The sequence below is a fragment of the Grus americana genome, chromosome 21 (genome assembly GCF_028858705.1).
Source record: "Grus americana isolate bGruAme1 chromosome 21, bGruAme1.mat, whole genome shotgun sequence".
NCBI classification, from domain to species: domain Eukaryota; kingdom Metazoa; phylum Chordata; class Aves; order Gruiformes; family Gruidae; genus Grus; species Grus americana.
This window is the reverse complement of record NC_072872.1, coordinates 2,754,545-2,769,852: the sequence shown is the minus strand read 5'-3', so window position 1 is coordinate 2,769,852 and position 15,308 is coordinate 2,754,545. Positions and strand designations below refer to the sequence as shown.

At 53.9% G+C, this 15,308-nt stretch overlaps 1 protein-coding gene and 1 long non-coding RNA gene across 8 annotated transcripts in view; one reads left to right on the top strand and one right to left on the bottom strand.

Moving 5' to 3' along the window:
- KAZN (kazrin, periplakin interacting protein) overlaps nt 1-15,308 on the top strand; it is a 226,066-nt gene that overhangs the window by 196,929 nt on the left and 13,829 nt on the right. Inside the window, exon 1 of one of the 7 annotated variants that reach the window (XM_054849759.1) lies at nt 10,849-11,042. The exons of the other annotated variants lie outside the window; for them this stretch is intronic. Within the exon in view, the coding sequence (XP_054705734.1) occupies nt 10,886-11,042 (157 nt within the window). The 5' untranslated portion in view covers nt 10,849-10,885. Of the gene's footprint in view, nt 1-10,848; nt 11,043-15,308 lie in introns of those variants that run through there. 7 annotated transcript variants of the gene reach the window in all.
- LOC129215853 (uncharacterized) lies at nt 7,234-10,677 on the bottom strand. The gene is made up of 3 exons (XR_008580109.1): nt 10,427-10,677; nt 10,198-10,310; nt 7,234-9,722 (listed from the first exon to the last, which is right to left on the bottom strand). It is a non-coding gene; the product is annotated as an uncharacterized LOC129215853 (long non-coding RNA).

Here is a 15,308-nt window from a genome sequence, read left to right as displayed (position 1 = left end):
AGACTTTTATATTTAGAAATATTGAGCTGTCAGATGGAGACATTTTTGCCCAGCCTGACTTTTAGATTTAACTTTATTTTTATTTTTTTTTTTTCCCTTCTGGTCTTGCAGGCATCCCCTGGGAGAGGGGACTTGGCCAACGTCCTGTCCCAGCACGCATAAGGCACAAAACAGCTGAAATAAAATCTCCATCTTGCTAAGGAGAGAAAAAAAAAAAAAAACCAAACAAACTTTGAATAATTTTGAGCCTTTCTGGGTGCGCTCTGCGCGGGGTGTTGGGTGTCCGAGTGTGCGAATGACCAGTCACTTCTTTAATTTTTCCAGTTCTAAACCTAATACCCAACGCTGAGCCCAGGATCAAGCACGTCTCGGGCTCCAGGGGACCGCTCCGGGCTCCGCGTCGTCCATGGAAACTCTTCCTCCCCTTGCTGAGGGTTTAGGGCACGGCGACCTACCGCGTGGGTCTAACCCGGCTGAATTGCCCCTCGTTGATGCTGTTGTGCAGGTCGCTCTGGACTTTGGTGCCTGTCACGCTGCACGCAAGCCCGGTTTTTCCCGAAACGCCTCTTTATTTCATGCCCCCCTTGCGAACGCCCCGTGCCGGGCGCACCTCGCGGACGGAGCTGGGCGTCCTTTTCCCGCGCGCCGTTGCTTGCGCCAATTTAGATGCGTTGCATTTACGCGTGGCTTTATTTTTTTTTTTTTTTCCCCCTCCTCCTCCAAATCCCCAAGTTCCTTTGGCTATATTTGTTGTTATTATTGGCCTGATCTTTTCAGTACAACAGTATTTTTTCTGGGGCAGTGCCTGGAGCTCGGGAGAGGTCCTGTGAGGGCAGCGTGGAAAAGGTGCACGACATTGAAGCCTTTATGTGAATAAATAGCAGGAAACAACATCTTTTTTGTCTTGCTCAAGTACCGCATTGAAAACCCATACTCGAATTATTTTTCTTGATCACGTTTGGTTTTGAGTTAATACGATTGCTTCTTGGGTACCTGTCTCCTAGGATCATTTATTACTATTTTCATTTTCTAACTCTAGCTATTTGAAAGTCGTGGTTCAGGTTATAAAGTGTATTTGGCAGAGATAAGGGTTCCTTTTATTTGCTTTGCTTTCTGAGCCCGTGCAGTACACGGTGGGGGAAAATGCAGAAATCTTTGCTGTGCCGGGGAGGGTCGTGCACTTTTATTTCGAAGCCGAAAGCTGAGATTTTCATGAGTCCGTTTGAGTTAAAACCCTGAGGTTTGCAGGGGAGGGGAAGAAGAACCTAAAGCAAATAATTACCGTGCGACTCGTGATGAAGTAATGAAAATGGGCAGCTCCTGTTGCTGCGCATCTTGCTCCAATAATCTCTCTCCTCTTTACTCCCGGCTTAAACCCCCGTTGCACCCCTCTTCCCTGGTACCCCTCGTTCTTCCCGGGCGCGCGCTGCGCCCCAGCGCTGATGCCAGGAATGTGGAGGACGTCACGTCGGAGCCGGGATCCCTCCTTATCCCCTGGCCGCCATCGCGTGCAAGAGCAGCAGGACCCGTAAAAATAGAAAGGGCGTCGAGGGGTTTTGCGCGTCCGCCTTGTAACCTCACCTAAGCGCTGGATGTCTCCCGGGGAGCTTCGGAAAGGCGTTTAATGCAATTTAAACATCAAACGGATCCTTCAGCTGCCTTTTTGCAGCCATGGCGCGATGTTTGCGTCCATCGGGAGCGGGTGCAACCGCCGTGTTCTCCTGGAGCTTGATGGCCTTGGCTGCTCCGTGCTGGCCTGGCGCTTCGGTGCTGGAGCAGTCACGATGCTCGACCTCCCCCGGGCTTGCTGCGTGTCCAGGTAAAACAGTTCAGAGCATGGCTTCATCTGGGTGGAAATCAAAAATATGAGGGGTTTTTCCTCTGCTTAGCCTGGCTTCCTCGCGTGCCCGCCTTCTCCGGGATGCAATTTTCTACCAAAACAGGTGGAAAATACTTCTCAGCGTATTGGAAGTGGAGCGTATTCCGTGGGGATCCAGCCCCGGTCTCCAACCTGATGCTGCCAGAGCCTGGGCTTCTGCTGCCGGCTTTGGCGTGCATCTCCTGCTCCTTTTTGGGTTTGGGTTTGGTTTAAATTTTGATTTTTATTTTCCCAGCTCTAGGTTTGCCCGGTGCGACGCACCGATAACTTTGTGAGAGCGGCTGCCTGCCGGCTCCGAGCGCTGCGGTGCGAGCTAAGATTAATAAAAGGCTGTTGCTTTTATTAACTTTGCAACCTAGTGCGTTATTTAATTCCAGACAGGCACCAAGCGCAGCCCTCCAAGCTTTAAATGGCTTTTTTGCCGTTGTGCGTGCGTACGCATGCAGCGTTACGCTGCCCATCGCAACACTCCATTGAGTAACGCTGCAGGTATTTCAGAAAAAAATAACGGTTTTGCTAGCGGTTGGTGTTTGGCTCCCCATTTTCAGCCTGCTGGTACCAACTGGGGGTCTGTTTGGTTGTTTTATGGGGCGGGGGTATATTCCTTTCCATGCAGTCAGGTCTGCCGTGATATTTGGTGCGGTGTAAAGTTTTGGTGTTACGTGAGTGGTTGAAAGCCTTCAGGCATTTGATTTTTTTTTTTTTATTTTTTTTTTCCTACACCTCCTGACAGGGAAGGACAAGCTTTGCTGTGAAGGAAGTTTTAATAAACATAGTTTGGAAGTTCAATAAGTGGCACATAAATAAAATCTATCTCCCTCACTGCTTAGGCACTTGGAAAGACCTACAGGTTTGTTTTTCTTTTATTTAAAGAGGGGAGGGGGAAAAAAAAAAAAAAGCTTTTGGAAATGGGGCTCTGAGTCACTTAATAGTGATGGGCCGCAGACGCGGGAGCAGGGATGCAGCCGGGGAGCGTCCCGGTTATGTGCGACACGGGCTCAGCCCACGTTCACCCCCGCCAAGGCTTTTAAATCGACATTGGCCCCTTAAGCATCAGAACCGGGGACGGTTTTCCTGCTGTCGGCCCGTAACTCGCCGTTGAATTGATGGGCTGTTTTAGCGGGGAAGAAGCTGCTCGGTACTACCCTGCGCTACCCGTCTCCGTACTGCAGTGCAGTTATTTTTATCTATTCTGTATTGTTCTCGGTAGAATTATTCTGCCCCCAGCCTGTAGATAAGGGCTGTTACTAAATGAATTTGAGCTCTTCCTTGAAGGTTAAATTGCCGCCTCGCGAGTTGGCGAGGAAGGCGGGGAGATGCTTCCTCTCCTTCCCCTCTGCAAAACGCACGTGGGCTTCAGCCCTGACCTGGCAATTTTGTTGAGCGTTACTTGAAAAAGGCAAATAGTGGCTGAAAATGCTGCCCGTTAGTCCTCTGAAGTGGCGGCTCTTCCTGAGCCCTTTTTTAGTAAGATGCTCGCCCGGGTGCCGGCTCTCGGGTGGGACCCTGCAGCGCCGGAGGAGGAGGTACAGGGATTTTAAATCACAAATTTGGGAAAGCTTCTTGTAGGCGTCCCCGGGAGCGTTCCCGTAGGATGCGGGTCACAGCGGAGGGATGTGGCATTTTTGGGTGCTCCTCAAAAACGAAGTGGCAGCTCGTAATCCCCCTCGGAGCAGCGCAGGGGTGTAATTTTGGTGAAGAGTGCCCGGTTCTTGGTAGCACTGCCGTGGCGATGCCGGTCCCGCAGGCTGGATTAAGCCCAGCCTCGGTGTTGGCAGCTTCTGCGGGTGTGAAATACCGAACAGCAGCAATACGGCCGAGGAAAGCGCCGCCGATCTCGTCCTGAGACTCCCCTTCCCAAAGTTTGGCGTGGAACGATTAGGATGGAAAAATCCATAGCAAATGTGACTGTTGGCTGCTCTGCCTAGAGATTAATTTTTCAGTTGGCAAGTGAAACGGCGGTATATTTAGTACCGGCTTCGCTGACGAGGAGCGGGTTGGGGACTGGAAGGCTACCGTGGGATACGGCGGATGGTTAATATTAGGCTGTATATCCCTGGAGGCTTCCCCTCGAGTCCTGTAGTTGTTTCTCCATTATTATTTATAGCTCAGCTAGAAGGGCTCGGTCACTTACTCGTCTGCACGAACCTCCGCAGCTCCGGTGCCCTCGCTCCATCGCGCCGGGCGGCTGCAGGGGATGCGGGGATCCGGCCCCGGCCGAGCATCCCTCCGCAACGCGGGGCGATGGTTTTTCTGCAGGTCCTTTTGTCGGTGGGCCGCGTTGGTTAACAAACACGGCTGCTGCAGGTTTTTAGAAGCTGTTAGCATGAACCATTAACTCTTGCTTTTAATTATTCAGGTTGCCTCTTTTAAATTTCTTTTTTAAGTGGAGCTAATAGGCTTTGCAGAGGAGGCTTCCAACCACAGCGGTTCCTCCCCAGAGGAGCTCTGTTTGTGCATCGCCAGCTAATCTCTTTTCTTCATTAGCCCTTATCTTCCTCTAGCTGATTAATTGCTTGCAATTGATTTATAAATATTCTGTTGATACACGCAGCAAATGGGAGGGGAACGGGATACGTCCGGGCACACGGGGTCACTCATCCGCGCACCCCCCCAAGGGTTCCCGAACCTGCCTTGCAAAGCCGAGCGACGTCAGCCAGACTCTATTCCTTTTCTGCAATTCCTGCAAGAAACCAAAAAATTGTCCTGTAGCGTCATTTTGAGTCTTCACTGACGCCCGTGAACAAACCCCAGTCGAATAGCCGTCGGGCGCCGTGGAGGGCACGCTAAGGTGGGCTTTGTTCTTCGCTGGTGGGAAGGAAGGTGCCGGCGGGACGCAGGTTTTCAACTCCATCGGTGCATCGCAGCCACTCCCAAATCTGTGTCTGACCCCGCGCGTGGCCCCAAAAACGTTATCGGGTGAAATGTTCTTAGCTCGCAGCTTTGGAGGTGCGGGTGGGGACGTGAGCGGGATGTGGCTGGTCTCTGCCCTCCCCTCCCTGCACCGCCTGGTCCCGTGCCTGGCGAGCAGCAGGTTTTGGGCGTAAAGACACGGGGTTTGGGTGAGTTCTGTTCCTGTGGATGAACGCGGCAGGTTGCGTGGGCAGCAGGCGTCGTAAAAAGATGTTTTTCTGTGCTGGATTCCCTGATATGCATACATGTATTGCTGGAGTGGTTAATGAAGAGGGATCATTAGAATTGCTTATTTGAAACTCTCTGGAAGCCAAAGTGCAGCTTTGGAAAAAATAAAAAGCAAGCACAACATCTGGTGGGTAGAGATAGTGTCCAAACTGGGAGGTGAGCTGCCTACCTTCAACCCCAGTAAAATCACGCATGTCACTGAGAATGCAAAGGGAGTTTTAGAAATGGGAGCACGTTTCTACGTACACATAAATTATTAACCTTTCCTGGTAGGCTTCCTTCCCCCCCCCTATTATTTCTGTGAGTGCAGCCGGTTCCCTGCTGGTGCCTCTCGGACGCGCTGAGCTGGGTGGCCCTGGGGACACGATGGCCCTGGGTGGCCTTGCAGTGACGTTCCTGGCCGTGCAGCGGGTGAGATAAGGCTTCGTGCGTGGCGACGCTGCAGAACTCGACGAGCAAACGTTTGCAAAAGTTTGGAACCTGCCACGCGGCTCTGCCCTGTTGCGGGTTTTGTTGCTGTTTGATTTATTAGAATTTTGATTTATTGTAACTTATTATCTTCCTCGTTCACTATAAAGTGGCTGGTGGTACAGGCACAACCTCAACGTATAGCGACGTAATTATGTGCTGCTAATTAGAGATTGCCAATCGAGCGGGCTGCTTTAGCAGCCCAGGCTGCCGCTTTATCGTATATTCGCAGGAGTTGTGCAATTTCTTTGTCATCATATATGGTAATATATTCGCTGCAGTATGACATAGGATGAAGTTCAATGAATAATGTAAAACCCAGAATAACTCTGAATCTATTTTAGATGTGCTTTTGCCCCCAGCGTTATTTTAAAAAGGAAAATATTGATTCTGGTGGGGTTCAGCGGTCCAAAGCTCTCGGAGAGCCCACGTTTCGCTGATCGATACCCGAGCCGGGTGGCCGGCGTGGCCTGTCCCCTCCGTGGCTGCAGCTGGTGGGCTGCTCCTCGCCTCCCCGCGTGCTCGTTAGCGCTGACGAAGCTGGGGAGGATGGGAAGGAGTCGGTGATGTTTTCTGCTGGATCCAGATGTGGCAGTGGGCGGCGGGATCCAGATGTGGCAGGCGGGGGCAGTGAGCGGCAAGGGCACAGCTGAGGTTTTGGATGCGTGGCCATAAGTGATGTAAATACAAACTGGTAATGAGCCCAGAAATTAGGTTTTTGGGGTTTCATTCCCTTCTAACCACTCTCCGAAGCAGAGGCGCTCGTCGCCCGGGATGGAGCAGGACAGGCTGCGTTGGGGTTTAGGTGCCAGGTAAAACAACCCTCTCCAGAATACATTCCCCCCCACCCAGTTACTGTCTTTGAATGCTAATTAGGATGGATAATTTCTATTTGTTTTCTTTTTTTAACCAAATTCCCCCTTTTCTGATCTCTATCATTTATTTTTGCGGGCCATTATCTTAGTCTCATTACAGCTTTTTAGCATTTGAATGAAAATATCGTAAGGAAGCCAGAAGTTGTTAGGCATAAAATGTCTGTGATAACAACCATAATTCTCATGATAAAATAAAAAAACACAACAGAAATAACCGTGATGAATTCAGGAAACTGTATCAAATGAGATTGCAACGGGGAGCACGGGAACCGGCCCGATGATGATTTTTGTCCTTCAGTCGTTAGGGGTTTTTTGCTGCTTTACACTGGAAACAGCTTTTGCAATGGTATTTTAAAGAAGGGGAAAGTCACTCTGTATGGCCTGGGTAGAGACATTAAAAAAATAAAAAAAAAACCCCAAACTTTGGATTTTTCTCTCTGTTGAGGCTTTAATGAATCAATGCAAAAACTCTCGGCGATGCACGTGCGATTTTTGGGAGCTTAAAATATTCCGGCAGTGCCGGAGGAGGAGGAGGTGCCAAGCGGTGACAAGTTCCTGAACGAGCATTACTCTTACGGCCTCTCGTTTTGGAGCCAGCTCCACGGTATTAATCCTTCGCCTCACACACTGTGTTTTGCAACCGCGCTGCCGCCGATTTTTAACTCGGTAAAAGCAGACGGAGGCTTCCCGAAGCGCCTCCGAAATTCCCAGCCGAGCGCTCTCCTCCGTGACAACGCCAATTTGTCACCAGTGAAATGTTTGACAAAAATGTGTCATTTTTGAGAAAAGTTTTCCTTGAAAGAAAAACCTGGGGAGGGGGGGAGAAATCAGCTCCGTTTCGAAACAACACCTTGCTTCATTATCTTTTTTTTTTTTTTTTTTTTTTTTTTTTTTTTTTTTTTTTTGTGAGAGACAGGGAAGGGGGTTTCCACAGGCGCGTGGAAATGTTTTACCAAGTTTTCCTGGGCGTAGGTGGCATTTTGGTGCAGGAGACCTTGTAGGAGATCTGGTTTTTCTGTTCCGGTCTGTGGGATGTGGTTTTACGGACAGCTCTGTTCTCCAGGTCAGATGTAGCTCTGCAAGGACCAGCTCCTGTCCAAAGGTACAGAGATGCATCGCTGACCTTCTGCAGAGATGCTTCTCACCAGGCTTGGGTTATTCAGCAGTCACTGCAGGTGCTTGTGCCTTCAGGGCAATAATATACATCAACATCCATATGGTCAAGCTGCATTTCGTCAACCACCAACTGCCATGAAGTGTTTCGGTGCGAACGGCGCCTTTGAGTGGCGATGCTCAAGTGCTTTTTGACCCCAACTTGACGCTCTGTTGCAAGTCTCTGGCGGCTTCCGCCCTTGTAGGCGATGATGTTGGGATTTTAAGCCCGACCTTGAAGGAGCTGGGAGATTTTGGTGGTGACCACCTGTAGCCGGCTCGCTCCAGAGCCATAACCCTGGTGGGATCTCCAGGCTTTTGGGAAGCCAGAGATGCAGGTTTGTCCTCTGGCGGAGGCTCTCCAGTTCGGATCAGCCCCTTCTTGCCCCATCTGCAGAGACCTTCTGGGCCAGGCTTGGGTGGGAACGGTCCTTCCTGCCCTGTCCCTGCAGAAGGGTCTTGGCTAAGGAGGGCTGAAGGGGGCCAGCAGCTCCCTCTGGGATTTGGGATGAAGGGCCAGACCTGTCCCCAGTGCAGGCGGCAGCTGGGATCCACAGGAGATGGCTCAATGGACAAAAATACCTCCCCCGGCCTCGTCTTCCTCCCGCGCAGGGCCAGCGTCCCCAGCCAGCCCTGGCCAAGGCATCCTGCGTGCAGCAGCACCCTGCGCCCACGTGCACGGACAAATCTTTTGCAAAAGCCACTTACATGCTAATTAGCAAAACTGCCTCATGCAGAAATATGGGTGTCTGGGGTTGTGTGGAAATCCCAGTCTCCGATACTGGCTCCGTTATCGACCTCTTCCCTCCCAGCCTCCCCAGGAAAGCCGGCTCTCGTCAGGGCTGATGCCTTCTGCGTGTGTTGTCTCGGGAGGGGACACTGTGCGAGCAAAGCTCCCTGTCGTGTCACCTCCCTCCCGGCAGCAGCCACCACCGGCACGCGGTAACGGGGTGCTCCAAAACAAGGAGAGGCCACCCAGACCCCAACCCCAATTTAACTGCAGCCAAAAGCGTGACCGCTGCCCGACACGCTCAGCGCTCGGAGCCCGGCTGCACCGCGCAAACCCAGCCGAGGCATCCGCCGCCTTTTAATTAACCGGCACCCTTTTTCCTTGCGCTTCCGAAGGGGTTTTCAATCAAGCAGGAAGGGGCAGGGGAATCCCCTGGAGGCAGCATCGCTGGATTAAAGAGCAGCACCTCCAACCGCATGCGTGCGATGGGGATGAGGACGGGCGCTGCGGGCGTGAGTAATGCGGCTGGGTCCACCGTGAGTCAGCAGGACCAAGGACGGGAGCCCAGCCCTCCCGCTCGCTCACCGGTCTCCTCTGCCAGGGAGGAGCGTGGCAGGTCGGAGGAGGCTCCCAGGAGCCGCTTTTGGGGAGCTTGGGGCTTGTGCAACGCCCGTGACGTGGAGAACCTCCTCCCTTTGCGTTGGTTTAGCGGCATTGCTGCTCTGCACCTTCCCGTGCCGTGGCAGGTCACGCCAAGAGGGTGCACGCTTACCTTTGCGCCGTGCTTGTTTGTAAAGCAGAATTAAATCAGCGGGTGCTCCCAAACCCAGCGGGGTTTCCTTACTTGTGTGGGGTTGCTCCGGCTGCCGTGGCGTCCCCGCCGCATCGGGAGCTGAGTCGGCACAGGCGGGCGCGCTCCGACTTGATCTCCGGGGAGGGGAGTTGTGCAAACGGGGAGCGATGGGAGGTGGCACAGCGGCCAAGAGCGGAGGGTTCGTGAGCTTCAAGGAGCCGAGGCTGGTGATGGCAGAGGTTGGGGCAACGAGGGCATCGCGTCGCCCCGGGCTGCCAGCAATGTGAGCGGTCTCAGCGCCGGCCCGTTGTGTGTACCCAGGCTTGTTGCAATGAGAACCGTGGCTTGTTGCAACGCAAAACCAACTCCCTTCTCCTTCTCAAGCCGCTGGCAAGGAAGCGGCAGGGGAGGGAGGGGAGTGATGCCCAGCGGTGGGGCACGGGGCTAGTAAGGACCTGGTTTATTGACCCAAGCTCATTTGATGTATGCGACGGCCACGGTTGCGTCTCTTCCTAGCCAGGGGCAGCTCGCTCCTCCCACAGTTATGCTCTGTCACCCACTTCCCAAAAATGTAAAGGCCGATGCATGCAGGGCGTGCCTCAGTTTCCCCACGCCTAAGATGCTGTTGCCACAGGGCGGGGAGCTGGGTTTGCAGCGGCTGGCGGAAGCTTCGCATGCTGGGTGCTGTTGGAAAGCAGAATATGATTTAAGTTTTGGGGTGGTTTTTTTTCCATCTCAGACTGTGTTTTTTGAACTTTGTGCAAGTCTCGCCCTCCTGGGCGGAGCGAGAGGTGGGTGCGGGCAGCGTGCTGGGAGCTGCTCGCGAAGGGTCCCCACTCTGGGGCGGTGGCCGCCCAGCCCTGGGCAGTGGTCATCCTTGCTAGCCCAGGTAGCGACAAAGAGACTGGCACAAATTCATTAGCCCAGCGTGCCTCTGCCTGGTGGTTCATCTCTTTGGCGGGGCGAATAAATGTAAAAAGTGGGGCCGCTGGGGAGGGCTTGGAACCGCGTGGCCCAGGCAGGTAACGGTGCGGCGTGTACCAGAAGGAGAGAAAAAGCAGCACCCAGGCAACCCAAAGAAGCTCTGGGTTTCAGAGAGTTTGTTTTTTCTGGCGTACGTTCGTGCAACCGTTGTTACAGAAAATCAAGTGGCCCTTACTTTCTCGCTGGGTTTGGCCGTGTCCCCGCTCATCCCATCCTCCAGGTCCCCCTCTCTGCCCTTCCCTCGCTGCAGGGCCGGTCGTGGCGGTTTGCAGGGGGGAGGCCGGCAACCTGCCCGGACAAAAATAAATATTAATTGCATCGCAAAGAATTTTACTGCACGGCTTTCCCTTGCAAAGGAACGGCTAGCACCAGCGGTGTGCCGGGGCCGCTTTGCCGTGCGTTACCTTCCCGGTGCCTCAGTTTCCCCGCCGGTTCCTGGCCGAGCATCGCAGAGCGGGGTGGCCGAGAGCTGGTTGCGGCCGGGCCATCGCGGGCGTTATCCGCCCCTGCTCGGTGGGGTGCCGGCAGGAGCGGTGACCGGCGAGCCGGGAATCATTTCCGCCGCCGGCCGGGCTCCGGGTTCCTGCGCAGCCTTTTTGCTCCGGGGCGGCGGGAAGGAGAGCTCGCCTGCTCCGGCCCCCCCCCCTCCTCCTCCTCCTCCTCCTCCGCCCTCCACCCCGGGCCCGGCGGCGGGCAAAGCCACTCCTCTGCCGCCGTGACATCAGGCCGGGGAAGCTCGGTGACCGGCGAGAGGTCAAATTCCCGGCACAGGTAGTGCCGGCCGTACTTCCGCGCCGTGCCGGGGAGGAGCCAGCCTGCCCGCCCACCCGGGGACACCCCCCCCGACCCTGCCGCCCCCCGCCATGAAGTCGGAGCAGGAGGAGAGCAAGCCGGGGACGTGCCGCTGCGAGCACGGCTTTGCTCCGCGCCCGGCCTATTGTCCGGGTCCCTGGGGACGGCGAGGGGCGGCCGGGGACGATGCGAGGGGCAGGGTGCTGTGTCCCTGCTTAGCCCACGCAGGTAAGGGGGTCTCCCGGGGGGGGGGGGGGGGTGGTCCTGCGGCGTGGGAGTGGGGACACACACACGCACACGCACACACTCGCAGCTCGGCGTGCATTTCTTTCCCTCGCTTTTGTGCCGTTGTAGCTCGCTTCCTCCTGGGAGAAACAAAACAACGCCGGGCGGCCGGCGAGCAGCCTCCGAGCTGGTGGAGGGTGGCCGTGGGGTGCCGTGCCGTGGGGTGCCGTGCCGAGCCGTGCCGTGCCCCCACGCCGAGGCCGAAGCTCGGGGTTAGGGGCCGAGGGGCTCCAGCTCCCCCCGCGGCGGTGGGGCGGGCGGCTCCCCGCTCCCCACGGTGCGTGTTGTGTCACGGAGGGGTCGGAGCGTGTGCCGGGAGCTCGCTGAGGGCTCGGTGCTGCGGGGGTCGTGTGTGTCCCGTCCCCCCCCCCCAGCCCCGGCTGCTTTCAAACCGCCTGCGCCTTCGAAAGCCTTTGGAACCCCCAGCCGGCCTCCTGCACCCCTCTGCGCACCCTTCCCCACCGGCGGGCAGGGCAGCTTGATATCGGGTTTTATTTCCTTACATCTGCTGAGAGACACCCGCCAGCGAGCGGGCTTTGGCTCGTTGGGAATAATCCCCTTTTTGGGGTGCGGGGGGAGCTCTGCAGACAGGCGCTCTCTGCGTGTCCTGCCCCGTGGCCGTGAGCAAGACGGGTGCGAGCGCCGGTCGATGGTGCAACCGGGGGGATCCCGTCCTGGGGCTGCGACCGTATGGAAGTGCCGAGGCAGCGTCTAACGCGGGAAATGCTCAGAAATGGTGTTTGCGGGGATTTATATCCCTGGGGTGAAAACTTTAACCTGAACTTGCTAAGGAGTGTCGGTGCCCGTGTCTCCCTGCTCTGGCACCCGGCTGTCACCCAGCCCTGTGCCTGGCGATCCCCGGTTTTCCTCCGGATTACCGCTGGCGGAGACGTGCTGAGAGGGGAAAACTGTACGTAACCGTACGTCGTGCAGGCTGCTCGGGAGGAGCGTTTGGTGGCACCTTTCTGCGAGAGACTCGGGTCCCAAGCTGGGGAGCTACTCAGTGATCAAAGGTGATGAGATGCTCCTTAAAATACGAGCTCAACTCGTCCCTAGGGCTTGAATCTTTGTTTTCTTCTAATAATGTATTTTATCCTATGACCCTTCTGTCTCCCTCTTCCGAGGACAGAGGTGTATTTAGGTGTATATTTGTATATACGTATATAAAAAAATATATATATTCTGGGCCAAAGCTCTGTGGGAGGGAGAAGGGAGGAAGGGTTACACCATGCTTTTGACAGGTGAGGGTCTGTTAGGTGTTGCCGTTAACACAGAGATTTTGCGTTTTCCCTTTTTGCCCCTTTTTCCCCCCGCCCCGTTTGCATCTCTGTGCAGGCGCTGTGAAATCACCCTTTGGGCTGATCCCCCGCTGACTTTAAGCGCTTGGGCCACGAGCGAGCCTTTTCTCTGCCCGCTCTTCGCCCCCGTGGTCGATACGCCGCTGCTGCAGCCCGGGGCACGCTGGAGTCGGCTGGCCGTTCTCTTGCTGACGTCCTGGATAAAAAAATAAACCCTTTGCCCAGCAAAGCAAAACCCATCTTGCCGATAAACTTGCAAAAGCGGCACAAAATACGGCTTTCGCTTAAGATACTAATTCTACCAAGATAAACCTTGTCGTTTATACCGCATTCATTTTTAATATCTGCTCTCCAAAGACAGAAACATGTGTACGGCAATGGTGTCAGCTGAGCTGTGCGGGGAAAAAAAAAGGCTTTTAGATGGATGTTTTTAAATGGATGCTTGCTCCGAGGCCAGTAAAAGGCTTTGCTGCTGCGTGGCCGGTGCATCTGCTCCCGAGAGGAGTCCGGGATGGGATTTGCAGGAGCCAGAGTGGAAACTTCAGCCCCAAATACTGTCTGGAGGTGTTCGCTGCAATTAAAAGAAAAAACCCCCCCAAAAAAACCCACCAAAAAATTTGCTTATTTATGTTGTCTGTTAATGCTAATCGGTGCTTGAAGCATAAAGGATGCAGAATCCGACAGTGTCATGGAAGTTTAATGCTATCAACTGAAATATAATTAGCAGCCAATTATTTCGGCATGAATGGTAGTTTTCATCAATTAGTCCAGGAAATATTTAAATTGCATTAATTTCACCGCTGCCCACTTGCGGCGGGTTTGGAAGGGGCTGGAATGAGCCGGCGTGCGACAGAGCTCGTCTGCGCGATGGATGGGAATTGCAGTGTGCAGACAACCCCCTCCAAAAAAACAGTTTAAGAAAAAGGAGGAAAAAATAAAAAAGTGCAAAAACGCTGGGGAAAATGTGTTGGGGAAGCTTTTTGCATTGGGCTTGTCCCATTTGGGAGGCAATTCCTAATGCTAAACTTAACGTTGCACCCCAAGATAGCAATGCTTGCAAGGTTGAACTGCCAAAAAAAAAAAAAAAATTTTTTTTTTTTAAATCATTCTGTTCTCCGGATTGTACTTTTGCATCGTGTTTCCAGATGCGCGTGGACCCCCTCGTGTGGGGCGCTGAGCCCTGGTCCCCGTTGGAGAGGGCTGATGCTCGCTCCGAGCCACGCGCAGCTCCTCCGCGGCTTCCAGCAGAGGCGCAGACCCAGCCAGCTCACAGGAAGGCATATGGCAATCCCCGCTGAGCCGTCTGTATGCGGAAGAAATAGAGGCTGAAATGAGGTTTCTGAAAAATTGGCCCTATTTTCCTGGTTATTGGAACTTTTCTGTAACGTTCACGGAGAGCTGCCTGCAAATGGCGCTTTTCAGATCGTTTATTTAGGTGCTTAAACTTGGCGTAGCAGCGGGGACTTCCCTCCCCCGTTTAAAAATGAAATTCAAATTTGCCTCTCGAGCCAAGTTGTTCTTTTAATGCAATTTATGCAAAGAAAATTGGCTTTCTCCGTAGGACCCTCGACCCGGAGATGCCGGTTAAGATGGGATGGAAACTTGGAGGAGAGCGATGGCGAGCGGATGCTCGGTGCTGGGGGCGGAAAAGTGCTTTGGTGGGGGGGGGGTGGAATTTTGGTGGATGAGCACAGGGGGGATGGGGAAATGTCAGAGCGGGGTGGAAATCCTGTATGCAAATGAGGGTAATTACAGGTCTAAGGCAGCGTGTGGGATCACTGCTTGGGTCCAGCCCCAGTCTTGCTGGCAGCAGGCGCTATGAAGAAGCCGGATATAACGCAAGAAATTGCCCGTTAAGTGATTTCCAAAGGAAACCGAGGAGAGCGGGAGATGCTGGAGCTCCCATCGCTTCCCCGAAAGGCCAGCTTCTTTCCCAGAAAATCCTTTAAAAACTTGCTGGGAAGAGCGCGGAGGGTTTGACTTGCCTCGAAGCCCGTCCCTGGTTACTCCAGGGAAGACGTCGGCAGCGAGCCGGGAGGGAACTGGGAAGAGAGCGAGGACCGCAGCATTTTGTGATGCGTTAACAGATCCGACGGCGTGTCTTTCGCTGTTTGAGCTTAGCGAGAGATGTAGGGGTTTTCTTGTCAAACCTCGGCTGCGTGGATTGTGCTTTGCAATTTTTATTTTTTTATATATATATCTGTATATACAAAAAAGGGGTTGTGCTTTGCAATATATATATATAGGAAAAGAGATACGTATTGCAAAAATAAAGATAGATCGCAAAGCACAACCTATTTTTTGTAGTGTGTGTGTATATATATATCTTAAATTCTATATATATATAAAAAAAGTAAGAATCTCAGGTGTGTGGCTGATCCTGAGTTCAATAATTCAAGTCTCTCCATAGACTTCGGCTTGCGTCCGGCAGCCGGCGGCGTGGGGAGCGCGGTGTTGCATTTTCCTTTCCGGGTTGCGCCTCCAGCTTCTTACAGATCTTGAATTTTCAGCTTTCAGTAGCTTCTGCCTGTAGCGAGAGCCGAGTGCTAAGCTGGGGATTAAATTGCCTTACTGCATGCTTTGGAGGAGGAATGCTTTTGAGTTGTTTTTTCACCATTTTCGACCGGGCACCGGAGGGGAACGGCGCAGTTTTGGGGAAGTTGCCTCGTGCAACGCTTTGGAAGGAGTTTTGTGAGAAGCAGCTGCAAAGCCGCTTTCGGGCCACGCCAAAGGGCTCCTCCGGGATTCTCTGCTGCAGAAATCCCCCCCCGGACCACCCGTCCTTGGGCTTGTTTCCCTTCTCCCCTCCCTGGAGGGGTCCCTGGGGGCTGGAGGAAGTTTCTTGGGTTCCCTCTGAAACGCCGCAGTTTGCACAAGTGCGGCGGGATGGGTTGCCCTTGCTCAGCCCACC